Below are 27,344 nucleotides of genomic sequence, written 5' to 3'. Positions count from 1 at the left end.
TGGAGAGGGCATGTCAAGGAACCCACATTTTTATGGCTGGTACGCTCATTGGGTGTGAACTCTTAAAAATGCAGTGCATATCTGTTGATTTTATAGCCATAAAAACAAAACCAGGGCAAATACAGTTATTCATAAAAATATGATCTTTAATGTGTTGTAAATAACTGTCTTTTAATTTATCATGGGCAAGTGTCATGGCCAACGCGCCTCCAGCCCGCTAGAGGGCGCCTCACCAGCCTGGGAGACGATGACCCGGAAGAGGAAATGGAAGCGGGCGGTGGCAAGTATAAAAGTGAGGTAACCCAAAGGAGACAGGCCCGCTCTTTGTATTAGTTTACTCGCCAGAGACGCTAGCTCTCTCACCCACGACCTAAGATAATTGTGATCCCTGAAATACGACATTCGCCTGCCCACGACTTCGAGAATTGCCTGATCCCCTGGAAACCACGAAAAGAACCCCGACTGGAACTTCCTGGCTACAACCTCTGCCTGCCCCTGACCTTGAACCTACCTGGCCCATTGGTTAAGACGGGATTCCATGCTCCCCTACCTTCCTGCCGCCCAAGACCTACTGCCGTCCAGTCCAAGATCCCGGACCATCCTGAAACCCGCCGTCTTCCGGTTCTCCTCTGCCCCGGTCCTTCCCAAAGATCCCGAACTGACTCCCCGCTGCGTTGCAGCGCGCCCATCGCATCCTCATTCCTCGCCGGCCAGTGTCCTCTACCGGTACGACGGCTTCTCCCCACGCCCAAAGTATGTCTGCAAGTACGTCATCGAATTCCCCCTGTGACCGCAAGGCATGAAATGGAATTTTATTGTAGGATTCTCTGTGATTCCATTTGCTGCTATAGAGAAGCTTGGACATTCAATGAAAAGGGAGGTTTTGGTAAAGGGGTGTAGACAGGTCTTAACAGCAACAGACAAACTTCCAGCCTTTTCTGCAAGCATCTAGGGCTTGGCCCTCTGCCCCAAACAGACAAGCATTATCTCTTAGCCTGCAAGTCGTTCTTTAAGTTGTGCCGCTCTTTAACTCACAAGACAAAAGGGTGCTTCAGTAATGAAATGTGGGTGCACTGTTCTAAAACGGTACGAGTAGAAAAGCTCGGACAGTCCCCCTGGAGCAACTTAGGGTTAAGCGTCTTGATCAGGGACACAATGGTTTGGGTGGGGTTTGAACCTAGGACTTTGTGATTTTCCGGTTCATGTTTTACCCACTAGGTTACTACTGCTCTGTTGGAAAAGCATGGAACAGTAAAGCATTGAGCCACCAGAGGCTGCGGATTAGCCTGATTTCGTAAAGGTTAAAGTGTGTTGCTAGGCACAACATGAGATAAATTATGTCAACTCAAGGTCATGGGTGACGTTTTCCTTTTTTATGAGGTTTACAACCACACAATGATTTAACAACATGCTATGCATGTAAGAAATCAAGTTACTATTCATAAAAATCCAGTTCACAATCGGAATTGTGGTAGTAGCCTAGTGGGTTACACACTTGCCTATGAACCAGAAGTCCCAGGTTCAAATCCCGCTTTCTACCATTGTGTCCCTGAGCAAGACACTTAACCCTAAGTTGCTCCAGGGGGGACTGTCCCTGTAACTACTGTAAGTCGCTTTGGAGAAGGGTAAATGTTGTAAATGTAAATGAATGCAGTTGCTTAGCAATAATAATAACAGCAAAAAAGAGAGCTAAAGGTTATGTGGCACATTGATATGGAATTGAAATTATATCTTTATTTAATTCATTACCATGTTGAAGGCAAATTGTTTTGTAAATACATGGTGAAATACCTGCAGGCAAAACTGACCAGTTTCGCAGTGTAAATCTCATATATCATACTGGCCATTTACAGGATGCATTTTAACAGGCCTGTGTTGTCCAACCAAACAAATCAAACCCTCAAAATGCACTGCAACGAAACGAGAGCCCTGCTCCCCACACAGTGCAGAATGGCTGCAGCTCGCACCTGACGTTTAAAAGCTTGCAGCTGGCTGCCTCTGTGGCAACGTTGCCTCCACTTTTCCTGATTCTCTCCCCGAAAAGACCTGCCTGCCTTGAGGCCTGCATATGGCAAGCATCTAAGGGACTTTTATTTCCTTCCCAAGTATTATTTGTGTGGAATGTTAGATTAATTGCACGATTTTTATTCATGACCTGCATATGTTCATTGGTCTGATTTAGCATAAAGAAAACCAGCTCTGTCAGCTCTGTCAACGCTCTTTCAGCACAGTGACTAAAAGTATTTAAGAAGTAATATACTGGAATATATTAAGTAGTTATACTCTTATGCAAGTTTCACTTTTTCATGCCATTTTTCACATAATTCAGAAATGTGAAGTGTTTCTACGGTTCAACCTTTATCCCATTTTTTCATTTTTGCTTATGTGAGGCAGTTAGCCATGTGAAGGCAGGACATTATAGGTCCATCTGGAGGAATGTATTGGTACTGCAAGATAGAAAATCACCTACAGTAAAACACATCAGTGAAGCAGTTAATGAGCAAATCAAATTCAAATTTTATTTGTCACATACACAGTCATACACGGTATGATGTGCAGTGAAATGCTTTCTGCAACTGCTACAGACCACAGTATTGCAAATGTTGCAAGTAAACAATGAACCAATATGCAAATATTGCAAACATAACCAAGTATTACACTTTTACGTCTTTAACATAAAATATGTGTAACTGGTAGGGTGAAGGTGTGCAAATGAGTTACAGAACAATGTTTAAAGAAAGAGAGAAAGAGCCATAAAAGAAAGAGCAGTAAGGACCTAAAAAGCGGTCATTTTGTGCAAAGTGATTTGTGCAAAGTGGTTTTGTGCAAAGTGATTTTGTGCAAAAGAGTCCGGAGTGATTGGAGGTGAAAGTGCATGAGTTCTATGTACTGTTGTTGAGAGCTTGGACAGCCTGCGGGAAGAAGCTCCTCCTCATTCTCTCTGTGTTGGACTTCAGGGAGCTAAGGGCTTCCCTGATCGCAGCAGAGAGAAGAGTCCATTGTTGGGGTGGCTGAGGTCCTTCACTATCTTCCTGGCCCTGGTACAGCACCGTTTGCTGTAGATAGATTGAAGGTCAGGGAGCTTGGTACGGATGATTCGTTCGGCTGATCGAACCACCCTCTGTAGGGCTCGCCTGTCCTTCATGGTGCTGTTCCCGAACCAGGTTGAGATATTTCCCATCAGGATGCTCTCTATGGTGCAGGAGTAGAAGTTCCTGAGCACCTTGGAGGGCAGTCTGAAGTCTCTCAGGCGTCTGAGGTGGTAGAGACGCTGCCGGGTCTTTTTCACCACGGTGTTGATGTGACAGGACCATGACAGGTCCTGCGTGATGTAAACACCGAGGTTACGGAAGCTGTCCACTCTCTCCACTGGGCTCCTGTTGATGACAGGGGTCTGGTAGGTCCTCTCCTGCTTTGTACTGAAGTCCACTATTAGCTCCTTTGTCTTGCTGACGTTCAGGTGGAGATTGTTCCTCTGGCACCAGTTCGCCAGATTTCCAACCTCCTCCAGGTAGGCCGTCTCGTCGTTGTCAGAGATCAGGCCCACCACGACAGTGTCGTCAGCAAACTTGATGATGGTGGTGGAGTTAGTAGTGGCTGTACAGTCATGGGTGTACAGGGAGTAAAGCAGGGGGCTCAAAACACAGCCCTGGGGGGCTCCAGTGCTGAGAGTGATGGAGGCTGAGACATGTCCACCCATCCTTACTGCCTGTGGTCTCCCGGTTAAGAAGTTGGAGATCCACTGACAGAGAGATGAGCTGAGTCCCAGGTGCTCCAGCTTGGTGGTGAGTGTGGAAGGGATTATTGTGTTAAATGCTGAACTGTAGTCAATGAAGAGCATTTTAACATGATTTCCCTTCCGAGTGTCCAGGTGGGTGAGTGCTGTGTGGAGGAGATGTGATATGGCGTCATCCGTGGACCGGTTGGGACGGTACGCAAACTGTAGTGGGTCGAGTGTATCTGGTAGTGAAGAAATGATGAAGTCTCTGACCAGCCGTTCAAAGATCTTCATCACTAATGAGGTGAGGGCTACAGGGCGGTAGTCGTTGAGGGAGGCGGGATGGGTTTTCTTGGGGACATGTATGTGTGTGTGCATATATATATATATATGATCATCTTATGACATGGGATTTCAATGATGGTGTTGGTGAAATCCTTCAAAGTCCAGGTCATCTTTCGGTTAGCTACACGGGTGGGCTGTAGTTACACCCACGCAGCTTTTGGCTTTTGCAACAAACTGGGTAAATAAATTCTGTAAAGACAAATATTATTCCTCTCATTGAGTGTGCAGCAGATCTTATTTCGACAAGCTCCAGACAAGTCCACAAGACTGCCCCTTTTTTTATGTATTTGTTTATGCTCTAATAATACTCCAATAATTACCCCATTGTGAACGTGTGCATTTCTTTTACAATTGTACATAAGTGCATTCTGTTCCAGTTGGGTTAATTTTTTTCAGCTAAAGTGATACATTTTTGTTAAATTTTTATGGCCGCATAACAGGACTACAACCGCCCAGTTGCTTTGTATCTGTCACTTTGCTTTAATTAATGGATTCCACAAGTTTTAGAATAACTAGAAACTAGAATAACCTTTAGAAATTATGAACTGACTTGATCACCATGCAAATTTGCATAAATATGATTTAGTGGGCTGTTTTTGTATGTACGCATTCCTAAATATAGCTTAATTTTGTGCATTATATCTGATGTAGGACTCCCTAAATTGCCAAACATTCTGCTTCATTAACTGCAGACAAGTATCCAGCCAAACCCAGACATCACCTCTTCAGAAACAGTTCTTTATTAGGATGACCCTATTACATGCACGTGTTGCCCAAAATAGCTTGTGTCTGTGAGAGAGGAGAAATTGTTGCAGAAATAAATTGCGGGCCCTTCAATGCAATGGTGTCCACGCAGCCTGGTCAAATCTGGTACTTGCACAAGGATAAAGGATGTCACATGCAATCTCCACCCAGGCTGCCATGACATCATTCACCCTGCTGGCTTTTCCCAAGACAACGGCCAGGCCATGCAATTGGGGGAAATGGGGCAAGTGCACACAGTCAACCAGTGTCCCACGCACACCACTAGACAAACTCAGCAGAGCCACTGACGTCAACCCGTTCCCACAAAATAGAGCAGAGCTCAGAAATAAAAAGTTGGTCTGTGCCCGCTCCCTTCTGCCATTGTCTTCACAGCAAAGCTCTCCCATGTCACGACTGCATCAATCAATTGAAGAGTTCTGGAGGAAGAGCATGGCAAATTGATCTGGGTCCTTTCTGGCTTTTTCATTTATACATTTCTTTTTTCCTAGTATCAGAATCACAATAATCTGAATCACATGGGGCAAGGATGTCAACAGACTCAATGAATTTGATTCCAGATTTCCATATCTTTCAAGCAATACAATACAATATATAATAGAAACAATACAGTGTAAAACTGTACAATGTAAAAAGCAACACAACATTTCACAATCGTACTCAAAAACCACACAACACATAGATTATAAACACAGCATTTGTATGTGGACAGCAAAGAAATTATTTCATTCATGTCAAATAATTTTCAAATGTAAACAGCACTCTTGCAAGATCCTAAATGTTGAAGTATTGTAACAGTATCTTAAAATTATTGTTTTTTTAGAATAATGATCGTATACACATAATAGAATCTGCTTCAATAACACGCATCATCACAGACTGTGCATATAGTGCAATTTACCTCCAGAACGTTTGTAAAAGCCACCTCTGGGCAAAACAGCGCCCCTACCTAAATACTGGGGTCTTTCTCCCATTCATATCGGTAAGTATTTCATGGCTGCACACTATGGGTGAATGGGTTAAAGGCAGAGGACACATTTAGATCAATGACAATCACTTCACCGCGCTAAAACCCCTCATCGTTTACTTTCTGCGTCACTCAAGGGACCAAAACTTTTGGGAGCATTGCATTATGTAGTTTGTGTGTTACGAGCGCTTTATATCGCCGGGCCATAATAATATATCTATATGAAATCAAGCATCGTGAATATGACACCTATGTGTTACAAGTATGTCTGCGCATACATACATACATATGTATGTCTGTACATGGTCATGCTAATGAAATTACTATTGAATGAAGGGGTAAAATTATCGAGATTTTGGTACAAATGGCGAACTAATGTATGCTTTGGCGTGGATGGCACTGCCCTCTGTCGGTCGGGAGCACAGTTGCAAGGTGTAAATTATGATATAATAAGTACACATCACATTTACAGTTTACACTTTTGCTATGTGTAATGTATGTTAAAATAGCATATGTAGCATTTATAAATTCGTCGATTGTTTTGTGTCACTAAAAACCTGCTCCAGATAAGACGTTTGCCGCAGTGCTGCCATTTCTACTGCGCATGAATACATTCGAAACGTGACGGACCTAAGCACGACTCTACCTACGTCCTTACTACGTCTTCTTTTCCCATTAGTAGAAAACAATTGTCCACCTTCTAAACATTTTTAAATTCAAAACACATATATAACAAATATAAATCCGGACAAAAAAAATTCCTATCGTTACAATTTTACAGTGTGGACTATTTGGATGTAATGTAGTCCCTTTCAAATCCGCCATTTCAGACGCCTTCGCCCGCCATCTTTTCCGAAGTGCTTCAGCACAACATTAGTGTGAAGTAAGGCAAACTTAGCGTGTTGCGTTAATAATTATAATATGACGCGGTTTTTGGTTTGGTAGTCTTGAATAATATTGCACTGCTCGCAGACGATATTCGCCTGGCTACATCGTTACGTTCTGGCGTGGCTTTCTTCACCAGCTAGCCGCTGTGGTTTGCCTCGTTTGGCGCGAGTGTAACCGCCGTCTCGCCCTGTCTTTATTGTCTGACTACACCGATACGCTTAAAAATTTTTAATAAACCAGGACGTAACGCTGACGACCACCGTTCAGGAGTCCAAGAGCGAAGGAGAGATGGCGAGCTCGGTGGGAAACGTGGCCGACAGCACGGGTAAGTACGCCGGCCGGGAGCTGCGGCGCGGTCATGCTTTGTAGTGCTGGCGGCGTTTTTTTTTTTTTTCGTTTCTTTCTTAACTTTAACGCTTAGTGCTTTAGAACTAACGTTAGAATCACATTCCATGCTAACGTTTCTCATTAAAATGATTTCGGTAATCTAAAAGTGTGTTTTTTTTTTTTAAATACGTCGGTCCGTTTCACCACGTTGGAATGGCCTTATCCGTGTTAGTCTTATATTTGCTTTGTTAATCTTGAAAATAATATAATGCATAGAAAGTGTACTGGTGTGCGTGTGATAAACCTCCCCCTTCCCATCCGAATGCATATTCGTTTCCACCTCAAATCCATTTTCTTTTTTTTTTTTCTTCATATTTATCCTTTTCTCCCCTGTTACTTATTCTCGCCAGATGCTTTAGGGACGTTGCGGTATAAAAACAGTATTTATGGGTGCATATTGACCTGTCCGTTTTGGACCCTTCCCTTGTGCAGCTATATTCAAGGGTAAATAAAATTGACCGAAGACTTTTTGTCAAATATGCATCTTACACACAGACTGTGGTGACCATGTAAAAATGTAAATAAATAAATAAATAAATAAAATTAGTCTGAATAGAATGACACACATTGATGTTTTCTTTGGGTCTTCCCAGTGCTGAATCGGCCGATGTATTCAAAGTATTGGGGTTTTTTTAAAGCCACGGAAATTTAGTTTCAAAGCTGAATTGGCCCAATAGCTATTAATAAAGCTGCAATGACACTGTAGCTAAATGCAGATGGCTGAGCTTCTTTCTTTTGTTTTTGGGTTTCTTTGACCTTTTTAGCATCTTCATTTTATTGTTTGTCATTTTATTATTTCCATTTTTTCTAACATGTTGTTTTCCCCCCTCCCCTCCACTCCTTGTGTTGTGTTGGTGCTCCAGAACCAACCAAACGTATGCTTTCCTTCCAAGGGTTGGCAGAGCTGGCTCACCGCGAGTACCAGTCTGGCGATTTCGAGGCGGCAGAGCGGCACTGCATGCAGCTGTGGAGGCAGGAGCCCGACAACACCGGGGTCCTGCTGCTGCTCTCCTCCATCCACTTCCAGTGCCGCCGGCTCGACAGGTGAGCGGCCAGGGCCGTCCGACATGCTCTCCGTGGCCCCGGGCGAGAGGACCATTCTAAGGCTGCACTGGGGACGCCAGGGCCTTCTGTTTACTGGGCTTTGTCTGTTTTATTAGCATTTTTTATTATCATGCTAACATGCTCATAACACCAAATTTCACGTGACTCATCGTAACCATGCCCTCCAAACGTGCTGTGTTAATATGCAAGTTAAAGCCCAAATAATTTCACAAAATTAACTAATTTAACAATGATTTCACTTGTTCCCATTCATCCTTTAATCTTTTAACCTTTTAATGCTTTCCAAGCCAAAATCCAGAGTCTGTTTCCAAACTTCCCTTCCAAACTTTTCTCCTTATGTTTTTGCTATGTTTGTAATGGTCTAACGGTGGTGGGCTTCTCTCCCTCTGCACCCCTTCCCCCTCTGGAGAAGGAAAGGTGTCTTCACATCTCTGCAATGGATGCTTTGCGTGGCAAGCATGGCAGCATGGTCAATGGTAATTTCCCCTCGCCCCCCAGGTCGGCCCACTTCAGCACTCTGGCCATCAAGCAGAACCCAATGCTGGCAGAGGCCTACTCCAACCTGGGCAACGTGTTCAAGGAACGCGGCCAGTTACAAGAAGCCATCGAACACTACCGCCACGCGTTGCGCCTCAAGCCCGACTTCATTGATGGATACATCAACCTGGCTGCTGCGCTGGTTGCTGCTGGCGACATGGAAGGAGCAGTGCAGGCCTATGTGTCAGCCCTGCAGTACAACCCTGTGAGTGCCAGAGATAACAAAGTATGCAGCAAAAAAACTAACTAGTTTAACCAAATGCTTGGCTCAGTGGCTCAGCATAGTGCAATTCTGATCACATAATGATGAAATATTAAAAAATTCAGGTAAGATAAACAATCAGCAGTCCTAATTTCAAACATTATTCTGGATTTAATGCCTTAAGTTCTACTTAGCAAATACACCTTTTAAGCAATTTCCTTCGGGATTAATCGTTTTTGTTATTCTGATTTTTAGGACCTTTATTGTGTGCGCAGTGACTTGGGTAATCTGCTGAAAGCTCTTGGACGTTTGGAAGAGGCTAAGGTACGTCCCATCGAGGCCGTTAAGAGTTCTCCTGTTGTGTTTGTTTTGTTTTTTATTAGCAGCTTTAGGTACATTTTGTTTCTTTTTCTTTTCGTAATTTTTATTTGATATTCTCTTTAAATGACCCTCTTCCTAACGTGTTGTGCCATGTCATATGGGCACCAAAGGTCCCTTGACAGCCATTGTGGCTTCTTTGCTCGGAGGAGTTTAATGCTCCATCCTGTCCCTTCCTTCCCCAGCCCCTCCTGCCTGGGCTGCTACCAGCTCAGTAGCAATAGAACCTGCAGTCTAAACCAGTAAGCAGAACTGCCTATATTTCCTTTGAATGAAAGGACTGAATATTTGGCAGACACATCACCACTTAAAAAAACCCTCTGCTGATTTAGGGGGTATTTGGTCATGAGCTTCTCTTAAAGAACATAATAGGTTACCTTTTGAATTAATATTAATTCTATTTTATAGACATTGTTTTTTTTCCTCTCCACCTCACAACCACTTTGGTCCCAAACCCCTTTCTAAACCCCCCTATTTTCTTTACCCCACACCTCTTTTAAGTCTCAGAGTTTTCTCTGCTGCACCCCATCCTGTCTGGTCTCAGTCAGTTCCTCTCCCCATAGGAAGAAAGGCTGTACTGCTCTGGTTAGGACTCACCAAAAAAATGTAAATAAAAATGAAACCATTAACTGTGCAGGCTACAGTCCCCTGGAAGGATAAAGCTGGCTCGGTCTTGAGAAGAGTCAATGGACTGATGGAGCTAGTGATCTTTGCTATGCAACAGAAATAAGATGGCTTCTAACCTGTTCCCGGATATGTGGTCTCTAGAGTCATGAATTTAGGAGAAGCCGCTCTGCAGATTTGCATTTCTGTAACCATGATGGTTGTCCAGTCGCAGTAAACCCTCCAGAGCCCTTTGTTGGCTCCAGGTCATAGCTATTGGATCAGGCCGGGAGTTGCGGAGGGGGCAGTTCCCCCTCTTGCTGGTTAAAAGCCACCTTATTTGCGCCACGAGGGGGAGGGGTGAGTGACAAAGAGCGGTAAGGCTGCGTCCAGCCCCCAGGCCCTGTCGCTCGTGGCTCCTCCCCCGCGCGCTCGCTCAGGTTTTATGGAGTGTGCGCGCCGAGAGCTGTCTGCCTGACCCCACCAGCCGCAGAACGAATACTGCTACGTCCTCAACGGGGCCGCGGCGCTACACACAGCCCTCTTGCATTGTTCCATAGCTGCAGCGATTAGAGTGGGTTTGGTTTGGGTGGGCAGGTTTGGTCCCCGGCTGCGTCCGGCACACAGCTCTCTTTTTGCACTCCGTCGCAAGCGTCAGTGGCTGGGCTAGAAAGGCAGAAAGAATCCACCCGCGCAGCAACAAGCATTGACCTCTTTATTTCAGAGCTGTGGCGGCCTGTAGATACAAATATTTAAACTTCCAGGCTTTTCTCCTTACACATTGGCCAGGATTCAGGAAAAGCAGGACAGGATAAGGTAAACAAGGTATTAAAACATGTCTTTTATGAAATGAAATGAAAAGAAAAAGACCTATGACATATTTTCTCCCCCTTTTCTCTCCAAGTATGTTATAACCTTTATATTATCTCTAAAGAAACATGATCAGTTCATTTGGGGAAGATCAAGCCAGTTACCCTCCATCCTTTTTATAGTTTTATAAATTGGTTAATCGAAAGGCCTAAAATTGAAAATATTAATCTAAAACAAAAGCCTTTCTTCCATCCTTCCCCCTAAGAGCATTTTACTCTTTCAAATGTATTTACATTGCATGAAAGTCATCTAATGAAATATTAGAGTACTTTTTGTTAGTTTTCTTTTTATTTTGAATATTTATTTGATTGTTTTTATTTTAATTATTTTTTTTTTTTTACCTGTCTTGTATATCGATATGGACAAAATGTATTGATTGCCAAGCTTACTAACGATCTTGTTTTCTTATTTTGTCTCTTTTGGTTCTTTCCACGACTGATATTGTTATTTAGAAGGTTTCAGGTGGGTGGCAGTATTCCTGGGTAGGTGCCTGACGGAGCGGCGCTCTAGGCCAACTTGAGTCCTCTCCTCTCCCTGCAGCGGCTGCCCCTGACAAAGTCCAAAAATATGGTAACGGGTTTGTAACTGCCAAAAAAAAAAAAAAAAAAAAAAACACTTCATTACCTGAGTACTTCTGTCTTGTGGCTTCATTTGAAGAACAAAAAGAAAACACAAGAAAGTAAATGAGAAAGGTAGCATCAATTGTAATTTTTACAAATCGAATTGGATGCATTTATACAGCAAAAAAAGTAAGAACCCTCTAACTTGTTTGTTTTTTGATTTTTCTGCTCAAAGTTTTGTTTTTCCTTATTTGGAGTTGCAGCGTTTCTGCTGAGCAGACAGTGCAGCGTGAGTCTGCAGTGCGCAGGGGCTGCGCAGGCGACCTTTAAGTGCAACCTGAGGCATGCGCTCGCAAACCAACCCATCCCCCAGAACCACCCCTCCCGGCGTTCTCACGGCACACCTCCCTGCCTAGAACCCATCCCAGCCTGGCACCCAGCGAGCCCCCTCTACCATCATATTGCACTGTCCTGTTTCCCTAAACACACACACCGGCACTGTTCAGTACATCTGACTAATTCTGAGAATGCAACAATGAGGCGGGCATCAAGAGTGTGGCAGGCTGGCACAGGGTCACCCTTGGCTCCAGGTGTGCAGTGGGTGCCGCAAGCCGGAAGTCAGCGCCTGCGGCGCGCAGCGCGACCAGCTGCTGGGTCGGCGCAGCGGCTGCGCCAGCGACAGTGTGATAGAAACGCCCCCCTGGTGGGGCTCACCGCGCAAGCATTACAGGGACCTCCACCCACACCCCTCACTCGCATTTAAGGTTGTGAAGTGTTACTGTGATTAATGAATACTTATAGCAGGCTTTTACCAAGTGGAAGATTGTTTTTTTTTTTTTTTTTTTTTTTTTTTGGGGGGGGGGTTTTGCTTCTTAATTAATTAATATTGTATTTGCCTTCCATGATTAGGCCATAACTGGCGAATGCAGGGGCTGGGTGTGTGTGCTGGTTGGATCCGCGCTGCGCAGGGACAAAAGCATTGCAGCTTTTGCGCAGCAGAGAACTCCGCGCTTGCTCGCTGGCCCACACTGCAGACTCACTTTTTGCTGTTTCGGAGAATGAACACTAACTCTACTTTTATCTGCCCTTTTTTTTTTTTTCCTTCCTTTTTTGTTTCTTTTTTTTCCCTTTCTTTTATCATGTAAATCCCACCCTTCCCCCTCCCTGGCTTGCTCTGTCGGTCCTGTCCTCACGCTCTTCGTAACACAATAAAGGCCTGTTACCTGAAAGCTATCGAGACCCAGCCCAACTTCGCAGTGGCATGGAGCAACCTGGGATGTGTGTTTAATGCCCAAGGAGAGATCTGGCTCGCCATTCATCACTTTGAGAAGGTGAGATATGCCCTGTTGCTGTTTCTTAATGCACAGAGTGTCTTACTTCATTTGACTTGATTACATTTTTTTATTTATTTGTTTGTTTGTTTGTTTGTTTGTTTGTTTTTAAAGGCTGTGACCCTAGATCCGAACTTCCTAGATGCCTATATCAATTTGGGAAATGTGCTGAAGGAAGCACGGATATTTGATAGGTCAGTAGCACATTTTGCATGATTTAAGTGTGTGCTTTCTTTTGTACCAGCAGAATTTCTGTCAATGAATCTGATTAGTCATGGGATTGAGGATACTATTGCATTCTCTGTTGCAGAGCCGTTGCCAGCTACCTCCGGGCGCTGAGCCTCAGCCCAAACCATGCCGTTGTCCATGGTAACCTGGCTTGTGTGTACTATGAGCAGGGCCTGATCGATTTGGCTATTGACACATACCGCCGTGCCATCGAGTTACAGCCACATTTCCCTGATGCTTATTGCAACCTTGCCAACGCCCTGAAGGAGAAAGGCAATGTAAGGATCTATGCTGTTTGTGTTTGTCAAACAAGAAATCAGATTTGGGACTGACTTTCAAAAAAGAAAATGTATTACTTAAGGATCGGATTAGCATGTGCCCTGACAACATCCATGCTTCCAGGTATCTGAAGCAGAGGAATGCTACAACACAGCGCTGCGTCTCTGCCCCACGCATGCAGATTCGCTCAACAACCTGGCCAACATAAAACGCGAGCAGGGAAACATTGAGGAGGCTGTGCAACTCTACAGGAAAGCCCTAGAGGTGAGACACACAGCAGACTGTGCGTCTTCCTCAGATCCTAGTTTTGAATCTCCCATGACTAAAGTGTGTGTGTCTACGTATACGCAGGTGTTCCCAGAGTTTGCCGCAGCCCACTCTAACTTGGCCAGCGTTCTGCAGCAGCAGGGCAAGCTGCAGGAGGCACTCATGCACTACAAGGAGGCAATCAGGTCGGAACTCCACCCAGCGTGCTGCCATTGTGCTCAACAAAGTGGATTTTAGGAATGCTTGTTATTCCGTGGAGATGATGTTTTAACAAGTATATGTTATCACCCCAGGATCAGCCCAACGTTTGCCGACGCCTACTCCAATATGGGCAACACACTGAAAGAGATGCAGGATGTGCAGGGTGCCCTACAGTGTTACACACGTGCCATTCAAATCAACCCAGCCTTTGCAGATGCCCACAGCAACCTTGCGTCTATCCACAAGGTGATTCTGAAGTCTAAATGTCACCAGTGCCAAACATCAAACTCCCACGTTTTGTCCAGACCTTGTGATATCCCTCAAGCGTTATCGATGTTTGAGTGTCTTTGTTTGTTTATTTATTTATTTATTTATTTGGTTTGGTTTTCACATGATAGGATTCTGGCAATATCCCAGAAGCCATTGCATCTTACCGCACTGCTCTGAAGCTGAAACCTGACTTTCCTGATGCATACTGCAACTTGGCCCATTGCCTTCAGGTACGATGTGACCTCTGTCACAACAGGTCATCACACATCCTGTAAGATGTCTAACTCGTTGACTACTAATAGTTCTTATGAAATTAATACCTTATGTTTCCTTTTTGCAGATTGTTTGTGATTGGACAGACTATGACGAGCGAATGAAGAAGCTAGTGACCATTGTAGCCGATCAGCTTGACAAAAACCGCCTCCCATCAGTTCATCCACACCACAGTATGCTTTACCCACTTTCTCACAACTTCCGCAAGGCCATCGCTGAGCGTCATGGCAACCTGTGCTTGGACAAGGTACACCCCCCCCCCCAAGACGCTTTCTTGCTTGTGAATAGTGCTTTATATAATAGAATAGTTGCATTTAAATTGACTTCATGTCTTAACTTTTTTTTTTTTTTTTTCCCCAACACAGATAAATGCCCTCCATAAGCCGGCATATGAGCACTCTAAAGATCTGAAAACCAGTGGGGGTCGCCTCCGTGTGGGGTATGTCAGCTCTGACTTTGGCAACCACCCCACCTCTCACCTCATGCAATCCATTCCTGGCATGCATAATTCTGAGAAATTTGAGGTGAGGAGCTATTTTTTCACAAAATGTAAAATTTGTATGAATGTTAGGACTGAAAATGACACAGAAGCTCTTTTTGGCATGTTCTTCAGGTCTTCTGCTATGCGCTAAGCCCTGATGACAGCACCAATTTCAGAGTTAAAGTGATGGCAGAGGCACACCATTTTGTAGACTTGTCCCAGGTAACGTACCCCCCTTTTTCCTTAAAAATCTTTACTCTTGTGTTCATGCACAACTGACAAGGCTCTTTTTTTTTTTTTTGTGCAGATCCCATGCAACGGTAAGGCAGCTGACCGTATACATCAAGATGGTGTCCACATACTGATCAACATGAATGGTTACACTAAAGGTGCTCGCAATGAGCTGTTTGCCCTTCGCCCTGCCCCCATTCAGGTTTGCATTGACTTAATTTCTCCATTATCTGTGTATACTCAACTTGCCTTGCACAATTGTGGGGTTGTTCATAAGGCATTCAGTAATCATTTGCTCTCTCCTTCTCATATAGTCGATGTGGTTGGGTTACCCAGGCACCAGTGGTGCCCCATTCATGGATTATATCATCACAGACAAGGAGACGTCTCCTCTGGAGGTTGCAGAGCAGTATTCAGAGAAGATGGCATATATGCCCAACACCTTTTTCATTGGAGACCATGCCAACATGTTCCCTCACTTAAAGGCAAGGCTCCATGTTATTGCTGTGCTTTTTGTAGAGGTTGCATATGTGTGGATTGAGAAACACAAAATTCAAATATTTGTCTGGACTTCTGCATTGCACTATTGCATTTTGCGATGTGCAGTATACATTATAAGTGTGGTGCACCGAATACAACAGAACTAATTCCTTGTACTTCTCTCTGCAGAAAAAGGCAGTTATAGACTTTAAGTCTAATGGACACATCTTTGACAACCGCATTGTATTGAATGGTATTGACATAAAGGCCTTCCTGGACAGCCTGCCTGATGTCAAAGTAATGAAGGTGAGCGTTTTGGGTGCTTTGTGTAAATGTTTTCAGAAAAGCCCACATTGTATTGTATTGCATCTTTGGAATATTTTGAATGCATAGAGAATTCAATTGGATGTGTTGTTTATCGCATACCTTGTTATTTTCATACCTTTTGTCTCCAGTTTCCAATTTTCAATTGAATTAAACTCTGATGTTGTTGTTTTTTTCTCTCTCCCCCTTCTCAGATGGAGTGTGAGGGCCAGGAGGTACCCGATGGTAATGGTACTCTGTCCATGCCCGTCATTCCCATGAACACAGCTGCTGAGGCCATCATCAACATGATTAACCAGGGTCAGATTCAGGTCACCATCAATGGTTTCACTGTTTGCAACGGCCTGGCAACCACTCAGGTACATTGGAATATTATAAATGCTGTTTTTAAAATGAGATTTATATTTTCCAACTTGAATGAGACAGCCCTTATTTCCCTTAGTATCTGAGTAATATTTCACCTGCCCATCCCTACATATCATTGTAAATGATTGATGAAAAATGCCTTGTTTCTCTTCAGGATTTATTGGTAGTTACACATTGATATGTACACATCCATTCTTTGTGATTTCTGCTTGTACTGCATTTCTTTGAGCATCCATTTTTGTCTCTGCAGATCAATAACAAGGCTGCCACTGGAGAGGAGGTGCCTCGAACCATTGTGGTTACCACCCGCTCACAGTATGGCCTTCCAGAGGATTCCATTGTATACTGCAATTTTAACCAGCTCTATAAAATAGACCCACCCACCCTGCAGATGTGGGCCAATGTGAGTTTGGAACCAATTAACTACCTAGTCCAACTGGCTCTTAGGACAGACCTGAAATTTGACCTTTCACCTTATCCCTTCAGATCCTGAAACAAGTTCCCAACAGTGTTTTGTGGCTCCTGCGCTTCCCAGCTGTAGGCGAACCCAACATCCAGCAGTACGCTCAGAACATGGGCCTACCCGCCTCTCGCATCATCTTCTCACCAGTTGCTCCAAAAGAAGAGCATGTGAGGCGGGGTCAGCTTGCAGATGTGTGCCTTGACACGCCCCTCTGCAACGGGCACACCACTGGCATGGACGTCCTTTGGGCTGGCACTCCAATGGTTACTATGCCAGGTAAGACTTAAAGCTACTGCTGGTCCAGTTATAATAGCGAACATATAAGTTTTATATATGCAGGAACTGACTGTAGGATTTTTCATGTTTACTGCATGCTAAAAAAAATTATCACTGCATTGATTGTAACCTGCACATTTCGTAAACCGTAGTCCTGCAGTGCCCAGTAATGTACAGGAGACAATGACTCAGAATGTTGTGTGTGTGCTGCAGGAGAGACTCTGGCATCTCGTGTGGCCGCCTCCCAGCTCACCTGCCTGGGCTGCCCAGAGCTCATTGCGAAGAGCCGACAGGACTATGAGGATGTTGCCATCAAGCTCGGCACAGACATGGAGTTGTGAGTACCAGCAACATCTTTCCTCCATCTCTTGAACGGCTAAATATCTCCGTCAAATTTTATGTGTTAGAGTGGAGCAACCCTGAACTTTTGTTCTTAACCTTCTATTTTCTTCATTGTTCATAATTAAGTACATGCTATCGGGACTAACCTGTGTTTTGTCCCTCCATTAGTCTGAAGAAGGTCCGTGGTCATGTGTGGAAGCAGCGTATCTGCAGCCCACTCTTCAACACCAAGCAGTACACCAGAGAACTGGAGAACGTCTATCTGAAGATGTGGGAACACTATTCTACCGGTGGAAAACCAGAACCCCTGGTTAACCTACAGTCTCTGGAGGGCACAGAGACCGCCTGAGGACCATGGTGGGAGGGGAGAAAGAAAAATGCCTCATTTGGTCCCATATCTTGCCTGATAATCACCATCCCACACTTCCACCCCCCAAAACCTTACTATTCACACTGACATAGGGTTCCTACAGCTGATGGAACCTCAACCTCACCAACATGAGCCAAAAAGGACTCAGGCCCTACACACTCCTCAAGCTGAGAGCCCTTTTTTCCCCCTTTTATTTTGCTGTCCACATATGCCACACACTGACTTGACCCTGGCATGAGGAACCAGTGGCTCTGCTCTTTTACTCTTTTTATGTTTGTGTATGTGTGGGACTTGGAATTGGATTGAGAAAAAAAAAGCTAATTGTGATATGAATTGGGTTTGAGACGTTATATGTATGTTCTTGGACCTGAACAAGACAATGTTGCATCTCGATATCTTAGTGTGGGGAAATCGTAAATGGTCATTGTGAGCCCTTATAGAGGCTATTTTTTGTAGTTTGCAACTGCTTTTATTTGTCTATCCTTTATTCAGACCTTTGCAATAAATGCACACTGTACTCTGTTTTGTTAAATGGTGGAGTGTGACTATGATCATGCTCTTTGCCAGATCCCAACTTTACCAGGACATTTGTTATGCTTGACTGTCTGAGTAGAGTTTGAGATTTTTTCATTTTAAAGTCGAGCATTGAGGACAGTAACTGGAAAAGAGCTGCATCCTTGTGACTCTGACTAGGACCTGAACTGCCCACTGAACCAGTTTTAACTTTAACAGAAGGAGTCCCAGGTAAGTATTTCTAAGCAATCTTTCTTTTGCCTCGTCTTTCGGTTGGCTGTTTGCGTTCATGCTTTGTGACATTTGTATCAAGGCTCATCGTAGTCCGATGAAACGGGTTTGTGAAATTAACATTTTGCATCCAGGTTCCCTCTGCAGCAGTGTTGCTCCTGTGGCTTTTTCTCATTATTTTTCACTCAGTAAAGAGTGAATGTAAGATGTAAGAGAAACATGCTTGGATTTTGCATCACTACTCTCTGTTTGGATTGTTACAGATGTCTTGTTGTTGTCACTGAATTGACAGTGTTGTGCATCCAAGAAATCTGTGCAGTTGCTCCCTGCTAAATAAATTGCCATTGAAAAGGTCACTTCTCTGCTGTTTGTTCTCAAGGGCTATGATGTTACAGAGAGCTCGAGCCCTTTTAATGTTCTGGAAATATTTTTATCATCCGGCTTTGAAGGCTAAAGAATGGGATATAGGGTAGGCTGCCATATTCATTAGATCACTGACGTGAAGTAAAATGATGTCCGTTGTTGCTCTGTGTGATGTATCTGGTCTAGTCTTCAGGAATGTGGTTCGGTGTACAAATAAAGGCCAGGCTCAAGAACGCTGTTGGGTCAAAAGATCGAGGTTCACAACAAACATCTTTCAGAAGTACTGCCAAGGACTTGCAGATAAATTTATGAAACACTTTTCGTTTAAATATATTTTTGGGAAAACAAAGATTGCATTGCTTAGTTGCGTCAAAATAACAGAACAAGGTTTCCGCGGTATTACGATCGTGGCGCGTCGCTCTTCCGGAAGTGACGTCGCCTGTGACCTTCCCCACGCGGAGCACGTCTCTCACGCACGCGGCGGTCCGAGCGGGGCGGCGAGTGAGCGGTGCGGCGCTGTCTGCCCGGTAAGCGCGCTTTCTGTTCTGTTTTCCCTCAAATGTGTCTTTTTAAAAAGACGCAATAGCCGAGTGGTTCCGCACATGCTTCCTTACGCTGTTAACGATAACTTGCTAATAGAACGGTTTTATGGCGTCAGGAAAATGACGCATAACAGGTGAACTCGTATGTTGCAGTTGTCACCGTCGCTGGCGACAGCTGTACTGGGAACAATGGTGAAGAATTTCCACTGCGTCGGTCTTCTGAAGCACACCTGGGACCAAGTCTGCGTCGCCTTCTGGCAGCGATATCCCAACCCTTACAGGTAAAGCATCGGGTCCAACCGATAAAGCGAAGAGCAAAATATGGGGAAAATGTTCCAAAGTTTGTTCTTCTTTTGATTAAGGAACCATTGGTCCGACATCTGATGTATCAAAGCTGTAAACTTGGACCCAAATATGCCACTTTTGCACCATGACAGTTTGCTGTTCAGCATCATTGTTTCCTTTTGCCAGCAATCATGTCTTGACCGAGGACATCGTTTTCCGGGAGGTGACCTCAGACAACCACCTCATTTCCAGACGCCTGTTGACCAAAACGAGTCGTGCCCCGCGTTGGGCTGAGAAGCTCTTGCCGGCCCACATGGGACGGTTGGCCTACGTCATCGAGGACTCAGTCGTGGACCCTCAGGGCAGGACCCTGACCTCAGTGACCTGGAATATTACCCACGCACGCCTCATGGTAACCCCATGCATGTGACTTGTGTTTTCTGTGTCCCTGTCAGTGATCATGTGAGCTTTTGTTGCCCCCACGCTCCCAACCATACACCCTGTAGTTGGTTCAGATGAGACCTGGTTCATTTGAGATGTCTGCGTTTCTTCTGTCTGCATGAAAACACCTTTCTCACACCTGCTTGGGGGGGGAATTGGTTGTTTATTAATGTACTGGAATTGCTTCAGTTTGAATGACTCTGCTGACCTCTGTCTCTCTCTGTCTCTCTCTGTAGTCAGTGGAGGAACGGTGTGTTTACACAGTAAATCCAGACAACAGCAACTGGACTGAGATTAAAAGGGAGGCCTGGATCTCATCTAACCTTTATGGGCTGTCTAGAGCCATTCAGGTCAGTAGGAGATTTGGTGGTTTTGAATTAGTTTTTATCTTCAAAAGCAGTATGACAATAAAAAGGTTAGTTTAGGGTCTGTCTGTATTTAACCAGCAGGGAAGCAAAAAAGAACAGGATTCTAGTAATCTTTACTGAGGGAAGCTGTGCTTATTAATGTAAAAGTAAACATGATGGTAATTTGGTCATTTGCATTTCAATGTATCTAAACCTACATTGGGCAGGAATTCTTCAAATATATCTGGCCACGTTGATGGGCAAAGGAGAGGTTGCATTACTCAACGAGCAAATCCCTAATTTTCCTTTATCCATCATGCAGACCTTTACCTTATCGCCATATCCAGAGCGACTTGCATAAGAACGCTGAGGTCTCAGCCATCTAAAATCTCTGTTTTGGCAACAAGACATTACGTTTCCTGGTTCAGAATGTTGGGGCGGATGTGCTCTGTATACTGTATAAAGACAAATGTGTTTGGAGTGTTTCTGTTTTAATTTTTATTTTCTTCTGCCTTTCAGGAATTTGGCCTTGCCAGGTTTAAGACCAGTGTAATGAAGACAATGAAAGGGTTTGAATATGTTTTGGCCAAATTGCAAGGTATTTTTTTTATACTATGACGTTATGGGCAATTTGTTAGTGGTCTAGTAAATGGTCATTTTTTTCCTTTTTTTTATTGAAAATGAAAGTGATTGTCACACGTGATACACAGCAGCACAGCACACAGTGAAATTTGTCCTCTGCATTTAACCCATCACCCTGAGTGAGCAGTGGGCAGCCATGACAGGCGCCCGGGGAGCAGTGTGTGGAGACGGTGCTTTGGTCAATGACACCTCAGTGGTACCTTGGCAGATCGGGATTCGAACCGGCAACCTTCTGATTACAGGGCCACTTCCTTAACCACTAGGCCACCACTGCCCCAAGAATGAACACACTATCACAGGGGGCACCAGGATTTGAACCTGGGACCTCTTGATCTGCAGTCAAATGCTTTACCACTGAGCTATACTTCGTAATGCCCCAAATCTGTTCTGGTGTTATATGAGCATATGAGAGAATACATGAATTTCCCAAATCCTGTGATAAATTGGAAATGCCTTTAATTTTGCAGCATGTGTGTCAGTTGCCTTTGTGTAAAATATACATGGGTCCTCCCTTCATGTCAGTTTGGTTAGTAGCCTGATCCCAGGTTTTCCAGAAATGAAGCATCTGAGTGCTGAAAGGAGCTACATGTAACCAAAATGGGGTGATTTGAGGAGAGAATTTACATAAAATGATTTCTCATTTAAAATATTACTGAATGAATGACCCAGAAGTTTATTGAAACACAAATTCTATGAATTTGATAGATTTATCTGTCTAAAATAACCATGCCTTTTTGCCGTGGTTGCAAGTTTATCATGGACATGCCTGGCATCCAAGGTATGTGCACCATTAAGACATAACATGAAACGTGTGAACTTGTGCCCTTATGTTCTGTGAGTAGTCAGCTGCTGAGTTTACTTTCATGTGGTCGTCTCTCGGCAGTCAGGACCTGTTGCACTGGAGCTGCTCACTATTGGTGGTGAGCTGATTCCAGCTAGACTAACTACCAGACCACACCTAGCGGCCTCCTAGGCGGTGAAGTTTAGTGAGCGTAGAGGAAACGGGAGAAAAGATGCCAAGTGTCTGCAAACAGCGAGCGTTCAAGTGTGGTTGCCTTTCGCAGGTGAAACGCCGCCCAGGTCGCTGGCCGAGACTGCGACAGAGAAGGCCAAGGTGACCGCGCTCGCCGCCAAAGAGAAGGCCAAAGATCTGGCGTCACAGGCCCAGAAGAAGCAGTACATCTGAGGAAAGTTGGCACTGCCGTGTCTTTTCTCTGTGTTCCCCATTCCATCACGGAGGTTGTGCCCTCGAACCTCGGATCCAGAAACAAGCTCTTCCTGAAGATTGAATAACCATCTGTAATCTATATATCTATACAGATGTAAGTAATTTAGCTGTATCCTTCAAATGAAATGTCATCAGCTCTTTTTTTGGGGGGGGTCATTTAACAGTTTCTGTGCATAAAATAATTTCATTGCTTCAAATTGAAGTGAGCAGTGGGGCGATGGGGTCCACGGTTTCTGCAGCACTGGCCTGGTGTCTACGGCAAAGCCGCATATGCATTTCTGACATTTTTAATACCACAAGAGCCAATTTTGTTTTTTAACACTAACACGTCTGTCCTTCTGAAAATATGCATAAGAATAGTGCTGAGGACACTGTAAAGTCTGTAAATCTTCTTCCAGAAACCAAGCCAAGACATGTATAAACCAGCACAAGGCTTGACTTGTCTGCTTAACGCCAATAAAAACATTCTTCTTTTCTACCAGATATTGGCCTTTTGTTTCAGACCTGGGGCTGTTTTTTTACTTTGAAATAAAGAGCCTGGGTTTCAGTGGGGGCGTTGCCAGTATCATGAATTTCAATGGCCAGCATGAGATGGAGACCAATTTAAATACGTAAAATATTTATTTGTACATACAAAACGTATACACTAGTATAAAAAAAATGCTACATATGATTACAAGGACAGATGGATACAGGCTCTTCTGTATCAGACAGATCTTAAGGCCTCTGGTGATCAGTCCATCTTTTTTTTTTGAGGTACCAGCTGAACATGAATAATATTCATAATAATAAACAGATTACATGAAGACAGTGAGAGCACCAATCAATGCAGGCAGTCTGAACTACAATTAGTCTCACTAATAGTCTAGTCTAGAAAATACTAATAGGTAATGCACAGCGCATCCTCCAGACCTCACGACCACAACCTTCCATGGAAAAAAAGAAAACCAGATTTCAGACAGGAGGCGGAGGATGGAATTAAAGAGCCTACCCACCCGTAATCAACTTTTTAAGAAATTAGTTAAAGGTGGGAAGATGGTTGCCTGGAGGTCACTGAAGCGTCCCCTCATGTTGGCACAGAAATGCCTTTTCTGCTTACAAAAAGGCTCAAGCAATGGATAAGAGTGCAAACATGGTCTGCTATCCTATAAAATAAAATAAGAAAAAAAACACAAGTGCTTAGTGGATGTTGTGCAACACAGAAGAGTCAGAAAACGTTAAAGCCAAATAAATAGAAAAGGGTCCAGGACGCAAGTGCGGGCCTGTGAGTTCAGACCGGTCGAATGAAAGTTAATTAAGTCACTGTCATGCAAGTATGAATAGCATGATGAAAAATACAGCAAAATCAGTTCATAGAAGAAGACAAGGCAAATCACCCAAACCGAGTGTGACTCAGATGCACTGAAGTCCGAGCACCAATATTTTAAAATATTTCTCATTTGATACTGGCAATCCTTGGTAATCCTGTAAAAATGATATTTTTTAACCTGCGACCAGAACACAGATTATTGCTGCTGTCGTGTTTTTGGATTTGTTCTGGTCCTCCTTGGTTTAAATTGTGAGGTTTGTGTTTGTGGAAGAGTCCTACAATGGCTGTCCGTCAAAGCCAGACATGGCTCGGGGTGGAGTAGCAGTGGTCCACTTCCGTCTGCGTGCCCGCCAAACCGTCCAACTCCAGAGTCCACACAGTGCTCTCCACGTCAATCTCCACGTCCTCTGCAAATGCAAGGAAGAGATTGAGGATTATATCAGCACTGATACTATTAGAACACCTTAATAGAGCCTAATGTGCATTTATTACTTCACATCAGGGCTCAATAAGGGGTTGGCGGCATCTCTTTTGGAATAAAATAATTACAAAAGATAGTTTTAGTACAACGTTTTTCAGTTAAAATATTGGTAGCCTTATGTAGATGGTAACCTCTGTCCGAGTCGGAGCGTTCGGATGACACGGTGGACCCCAGGCTGTCGTTGCGTGTCCTCTCAGAGCTTCCCTGCAGTTGCTCCAGCTTCACACGCAGTTCCCGCTGCTCCCAGCGCAGCCGGCACTTCAGCACCTCGGCCTCTTCGGCCTGCTCCTGCAGCTTCTGCTGGGCCAAAATAGGGTCAGAGGTCAAGCATGGCCTCAGAAACCGGGTACCAACTTAATTCACTGACAGCGACAAGTCTTCGTCCCACTTTCTGGCAAGAGGTGGTTGTTCACCGTCCTAAAACACACATACCAATGTTTTATTGCACCACACCCCTAATCTGCGCTTCACTCGCCTTGATGTGGAGCTGTGCCCTCCTCAGCAGATTCAGGGTGGTGTTTCTGGAGGAGTCCGGGGATGTGGGCACCTGCTGCTTCAGCTGCTCCAGGCAGTGTCTCAGCTGAGCTCGCCTGCATAGTAAGTGAAGTAAATTAAGTATTCTGCTCTACTTCATATATGTATTAATATGCATAACCGGTCAAATGTTTGGATGCGCCTACTCTGCGGTGGTTATAGAGGCAATTTTGAATGAGCCAACAAAAGAAACATATTTGGGGTTTGTTGTAGCGGGAAAAATAGACGTTTTTTTCCCCACAGAGTCGCCTCGCTTGGCTGCTTTGTTCATGACTGTCATTATCAAAAGCCGCTTCATGAGATGCTTATAAGTGAATGATGATAAAGTATAAACCTTCAGGACTGTTGAAAAATGTCCCCGTGGTCGAACTTAAGCTGGTGGAGAGAAGGCAAGAATGCTTTTGTTGTTATTTATTACATAACCTCACGTGTTATTCAATCGTCCGGTGTCCGGTAGTTTTGTTCTATGGTGTAAAAAAGGCAAGTCCCATAAATTAGTAGGTGCGTCCAAACTTTTGACTTGTAGTGTAAGTATTAATGTGTAAAAGAAATCTAAGGAATTACCTGTGCTTTTCCAATTCATTGTGAACCGACCTGCAAACAACAAAGGAGTTTCAACAAAAGTATAAAAGAAGTGCTGGAGGGCACAGAAAGTAGGAAAAATACAGTACAGACCAAAAGTCTGGACACACCTTCTCATTCAATGTGTTTTCTTTATTTTCATGACCATTTACGTTGGTAGATTCTCACTGAAGGCATCAAAACTATGAATGAACACATGTGGAGTTATGTACTTAACAAAAAGTGGAGACCTGGCCTCCACAGTCACCGGACCTGAACCCAGTCCAGATGGTTTGGGGTGAGCTGGACCAACAAGTGCTAAACACCTCTGGGAACTCCTTCAAGACCGTTGGAGAACCATTTCAGGTGACGACCTCTTGAAGCTCATCGAGAGAATGCCAAGAGTGTGCAAAGCAGTAATCAGAGCAAAGAAACTAGAATATAAAGAATGTTTTCACTTATTTCACCTTTTTTTGTTAAGTACATAACTCCACGTGTGTTCATTCATAGTTTTGATGCCTTTAGTGAGAATCTACCAACGTAAATGGTCATGAAAATAAGGAAAACACATTGAATGAGAAGGTGTGTCCAAACTTTTGGCCTGTACTGTATATACTCAGGAGAAAAACGATCGCGTAAGAATACTGTTCAGTTCGGGTATTTATTACCTGCTACTGCCGCCTGGACCCTTCTTGCTTTTGGATTTCTGCCTCTTGTCCGACAGGTCCTGGCTGCAGAATGGCAGCGCAGACGCGTAGCCGTGTTCCGCCTCTGCACAACAAAGCCCCGTCATTTTGCATTTTAGTAAAAAATAACAACAATAGTAAAACGACAATCAAAAGCGTTTTTTAAAACTTGTTTTACAGCCCGGCATCGAGAGGCTGTTTTTGAACCTGCTCTTGACAGTTTTGGCGCAATGAGCATCCGACCGCGATCGAGCGCAAAACAGCTCGTAATTTTATTGTTTTTTTTCGGCACACGTCAAAATAATAATAGTTTTTTAAATATATATGAGTAACGCGGCGAATACCCAGCATCGTGGAACGAACGACTTTCATTCATCGCGCGACCTGCACGAGCTGCGTTTTCAAATCTGCCGCCGCTTCGCGCCTTTGTGCACAACGATGATCTCAAATATGGGTCAGTGAGTCAAACGGCAAAAAAATTACGAAAAACAAAGAAAAAAGGAAAGAAAAACTGTCTGGAACGAAAGGCCCTCCGGTCACCTCATGGGTCGCGAAATAAAAAAATAAGTAAAGTCGACAGAATACGCGCGTCTGACGTGGTTTTATTTTGAGCCCCGGACGGCGACTCCGAGTAAACAGCCGCGCCGAGGGGGGCTGGGAGAGCCTCCGGGCGCCGCTCCGCGTTACCTCGCTCCTTCCGCTCCAGGTACTCGGCGGCCTGCAGCAGCACCTGGATGTTGCGCGCGTTCGGGTCCATCCTGGCGCGGCGGGAGAGCTGTTAAAAGTCGCTGAGAAGCGAAGGACGGCGGACAGTACGCTGGACGCCTCACGCCGCCCCGCCCTCCTCCTAGAGCCGAGGCTACGTCATCTGCTTGGCCCCGCCCCTCCTCTCTGGAGCCGAGGCTGCGTCATCGGCGTCGAGTTGGCCCCGCCTCCCTGCGCGTCGGCCGCTCCCTCGTTTGTCCACGTCCTTTCCGCGCGGGACGCGTTTACGTCGCGATAAAATGATTTAATGAAGTCCATTTTTTTTTTTTAATGCATAAGAATTTCGTCTTGATACCGTACCTGTTCAATGTTTTGCGTGGAATTGCTACGCGATGAAAGCAGACCAACCTCCTTTACTGTTCTAAACTGTTAAAAATGTTCAATTTCATTTTAATGAGCCTACTGAAGATACAATGCTGGAAGTAAATTATTAATGTGAGCTTTATAAATATTCTCGTCCCGCGTGGGACTGAGCGGACATGTCAGAGTACGTGGCACGACGCTAACTGATGCTAACTGGAAGTTCTCATCAGTTCAGGCCTCACGGAGGATAAGAAAGAAAAAGAACTGAAATAACTCAGACCCCTAGTGACCCAGAAAGAACATGTGTTCTGCTGCAACGTGCGCGAAACACTCCGAGAGCAAATAATAATAATAATAATAATATTACAAAGGACAAGACTATAGTCCCCTTCCTGGATGCTAATGAGAAATATGGCCCCAGGATACAGGACATACAATGTTCTTCAGAACGCTTTATCAGATGTAAATCTGCGTCTCCACTTATTCTTTAGATGTGTACAGCAATTTATTCTTTGTTACATACATAAATATATATATATACACACACACACACACACAATTTCACAAGCATAAATAAGTGACCAGTCCATCCAGGTCATAAACCTCAAGTTTTTTTTTTTTTTAAATTTAACAATACTCCATTATTAAT

General features: G+C 44.3%; 3 protein-coding genes across 7 annotated transcripts; 2 read left to right on the top strand and 1 right to left on the bottom strand.

Moving 5' to 3' along the window:
• Positions 1-6,612: 6,612 nt before the first annotated feature.
• Positions 6,613-17,996, top strand: ogt.1 (O-linked N-acetylglucosamine (GlcNAc) transferase, tandem duplicate 1). Of its 5 annotated transcripts, none has more exons than XM_028959921.1 (23): positions 6,619-6,675; positions 6,921-7,005; positions 7,961-8,111; positions 8,631-8,874; positions 9,127-9,195; positions 12,497-12,613; positions 12,728-12,807; positions 12,924-13,119; positions 13,244-13,384; positions 13,472-13,572; positions 13,681-13,834; positions 13,987-14,088; positions 14,199-14,378; positions 14,497-14,655; positions 14,745-14,834; positions 14,920-15,045; positions 15,158-15,328; positions 15,513-15,629; positions 15,842-16,006; positions 16,264-16,416; positions 16,500-16,752; positions 16,966-17,089; positions 17,263-17,996. In XM_028959921.1, the coding sequence occupies exons 2-23, from the start codon at positions 6,969-6,971 to the stop codon at positions 17,441-17,443; spliced, it is 3,111 nt and encodes a 1,036-aa protein (XP_028815754.1). In that variant the 5' UTR covers positions 6,619-6,675; positions 6,921-6,968; the 3' UTR covers positions 17,444-17,996. The 5 variants fall into 5 exon arrangements, with proteins under 5 accessions (XP_028815753.1, XP_028815751.1, XP_028815754.1 ...); XM_028959919.1 differs by having other exon boundaries at positions 6,657-6,675; positions 7,931-8,111; XM_028959920.1 differs by having other exon boundaries at positions 6,613-7,005.
• Positions 17,997-18,993: 997 nt separating this feature from the next.
• Positions 18,994-22,539, top strand: prelid1a (PRELI domain containing 1a). Its single transcript, XM_028959924.1, has 6 exons — positions 18,994-19,098; positions 19,267-19,394; positions 19,585-19,810; positions 20,076-20,189; positions 20,706-20,784; positions 21,893-22,539. Exons 2-6 carry the CDS (start codon positions 19,303-19,305, stop codon positions 22,012-22,014), a joined length of 633 nt encoding a protein of 210 aa, XP_028815757.1. The 5' UTR covers positions 18,994-19,098; positions 19,267-19,302; the 3' UTR covers positions 22,015-22,539.
• Positions 22,540-22,658: 119 nt separating this feature from the next.
• Positions 22,659-26,663, bottom strand: mxd3 (MAX dimerization protein 3). Its single transcript, XM_028960240.1, has 6 exons — positions 26,315-26,663; positions 25,610-25,712; positions 24,945-24,974; positions 24,322-24,436; positions 23,978-24,143; positions 22,659-23,772 (listed from the first exon to the last, which is right to left on the bottom strand). Exons 1-6 carry the CDS (start codon positions 26,382-26,384, stop codon positions 23,657-23,659), a joined length of 600 nt encoding a protein of 199 aa, XP_028816073.1. The 5' UTR covers positions 26,385-26,663; the 3' UTR covers positions 22,659-23,656.
• Between the last annotated feature and the right edge of the window lie 681 nt (positions 26,664-27,344).

The sequence above is a fragment of the Denticeps clupeoides genome, chromosome 18, assembly GCF_900700375.1.
Source record: "Denticeps clupeoides chromosome 18, fDenClu1.1, whole genome shotgun sequence".
NCBI lineage: Eukaryota > Metazoa > Chordata > Actinopteri > Clupeiformes > Denticipitidae > Denticeps > Denticeps clupeoides.
This window is presented reverse-complemented; position numbering and strand designations above follow the sequence as displayed.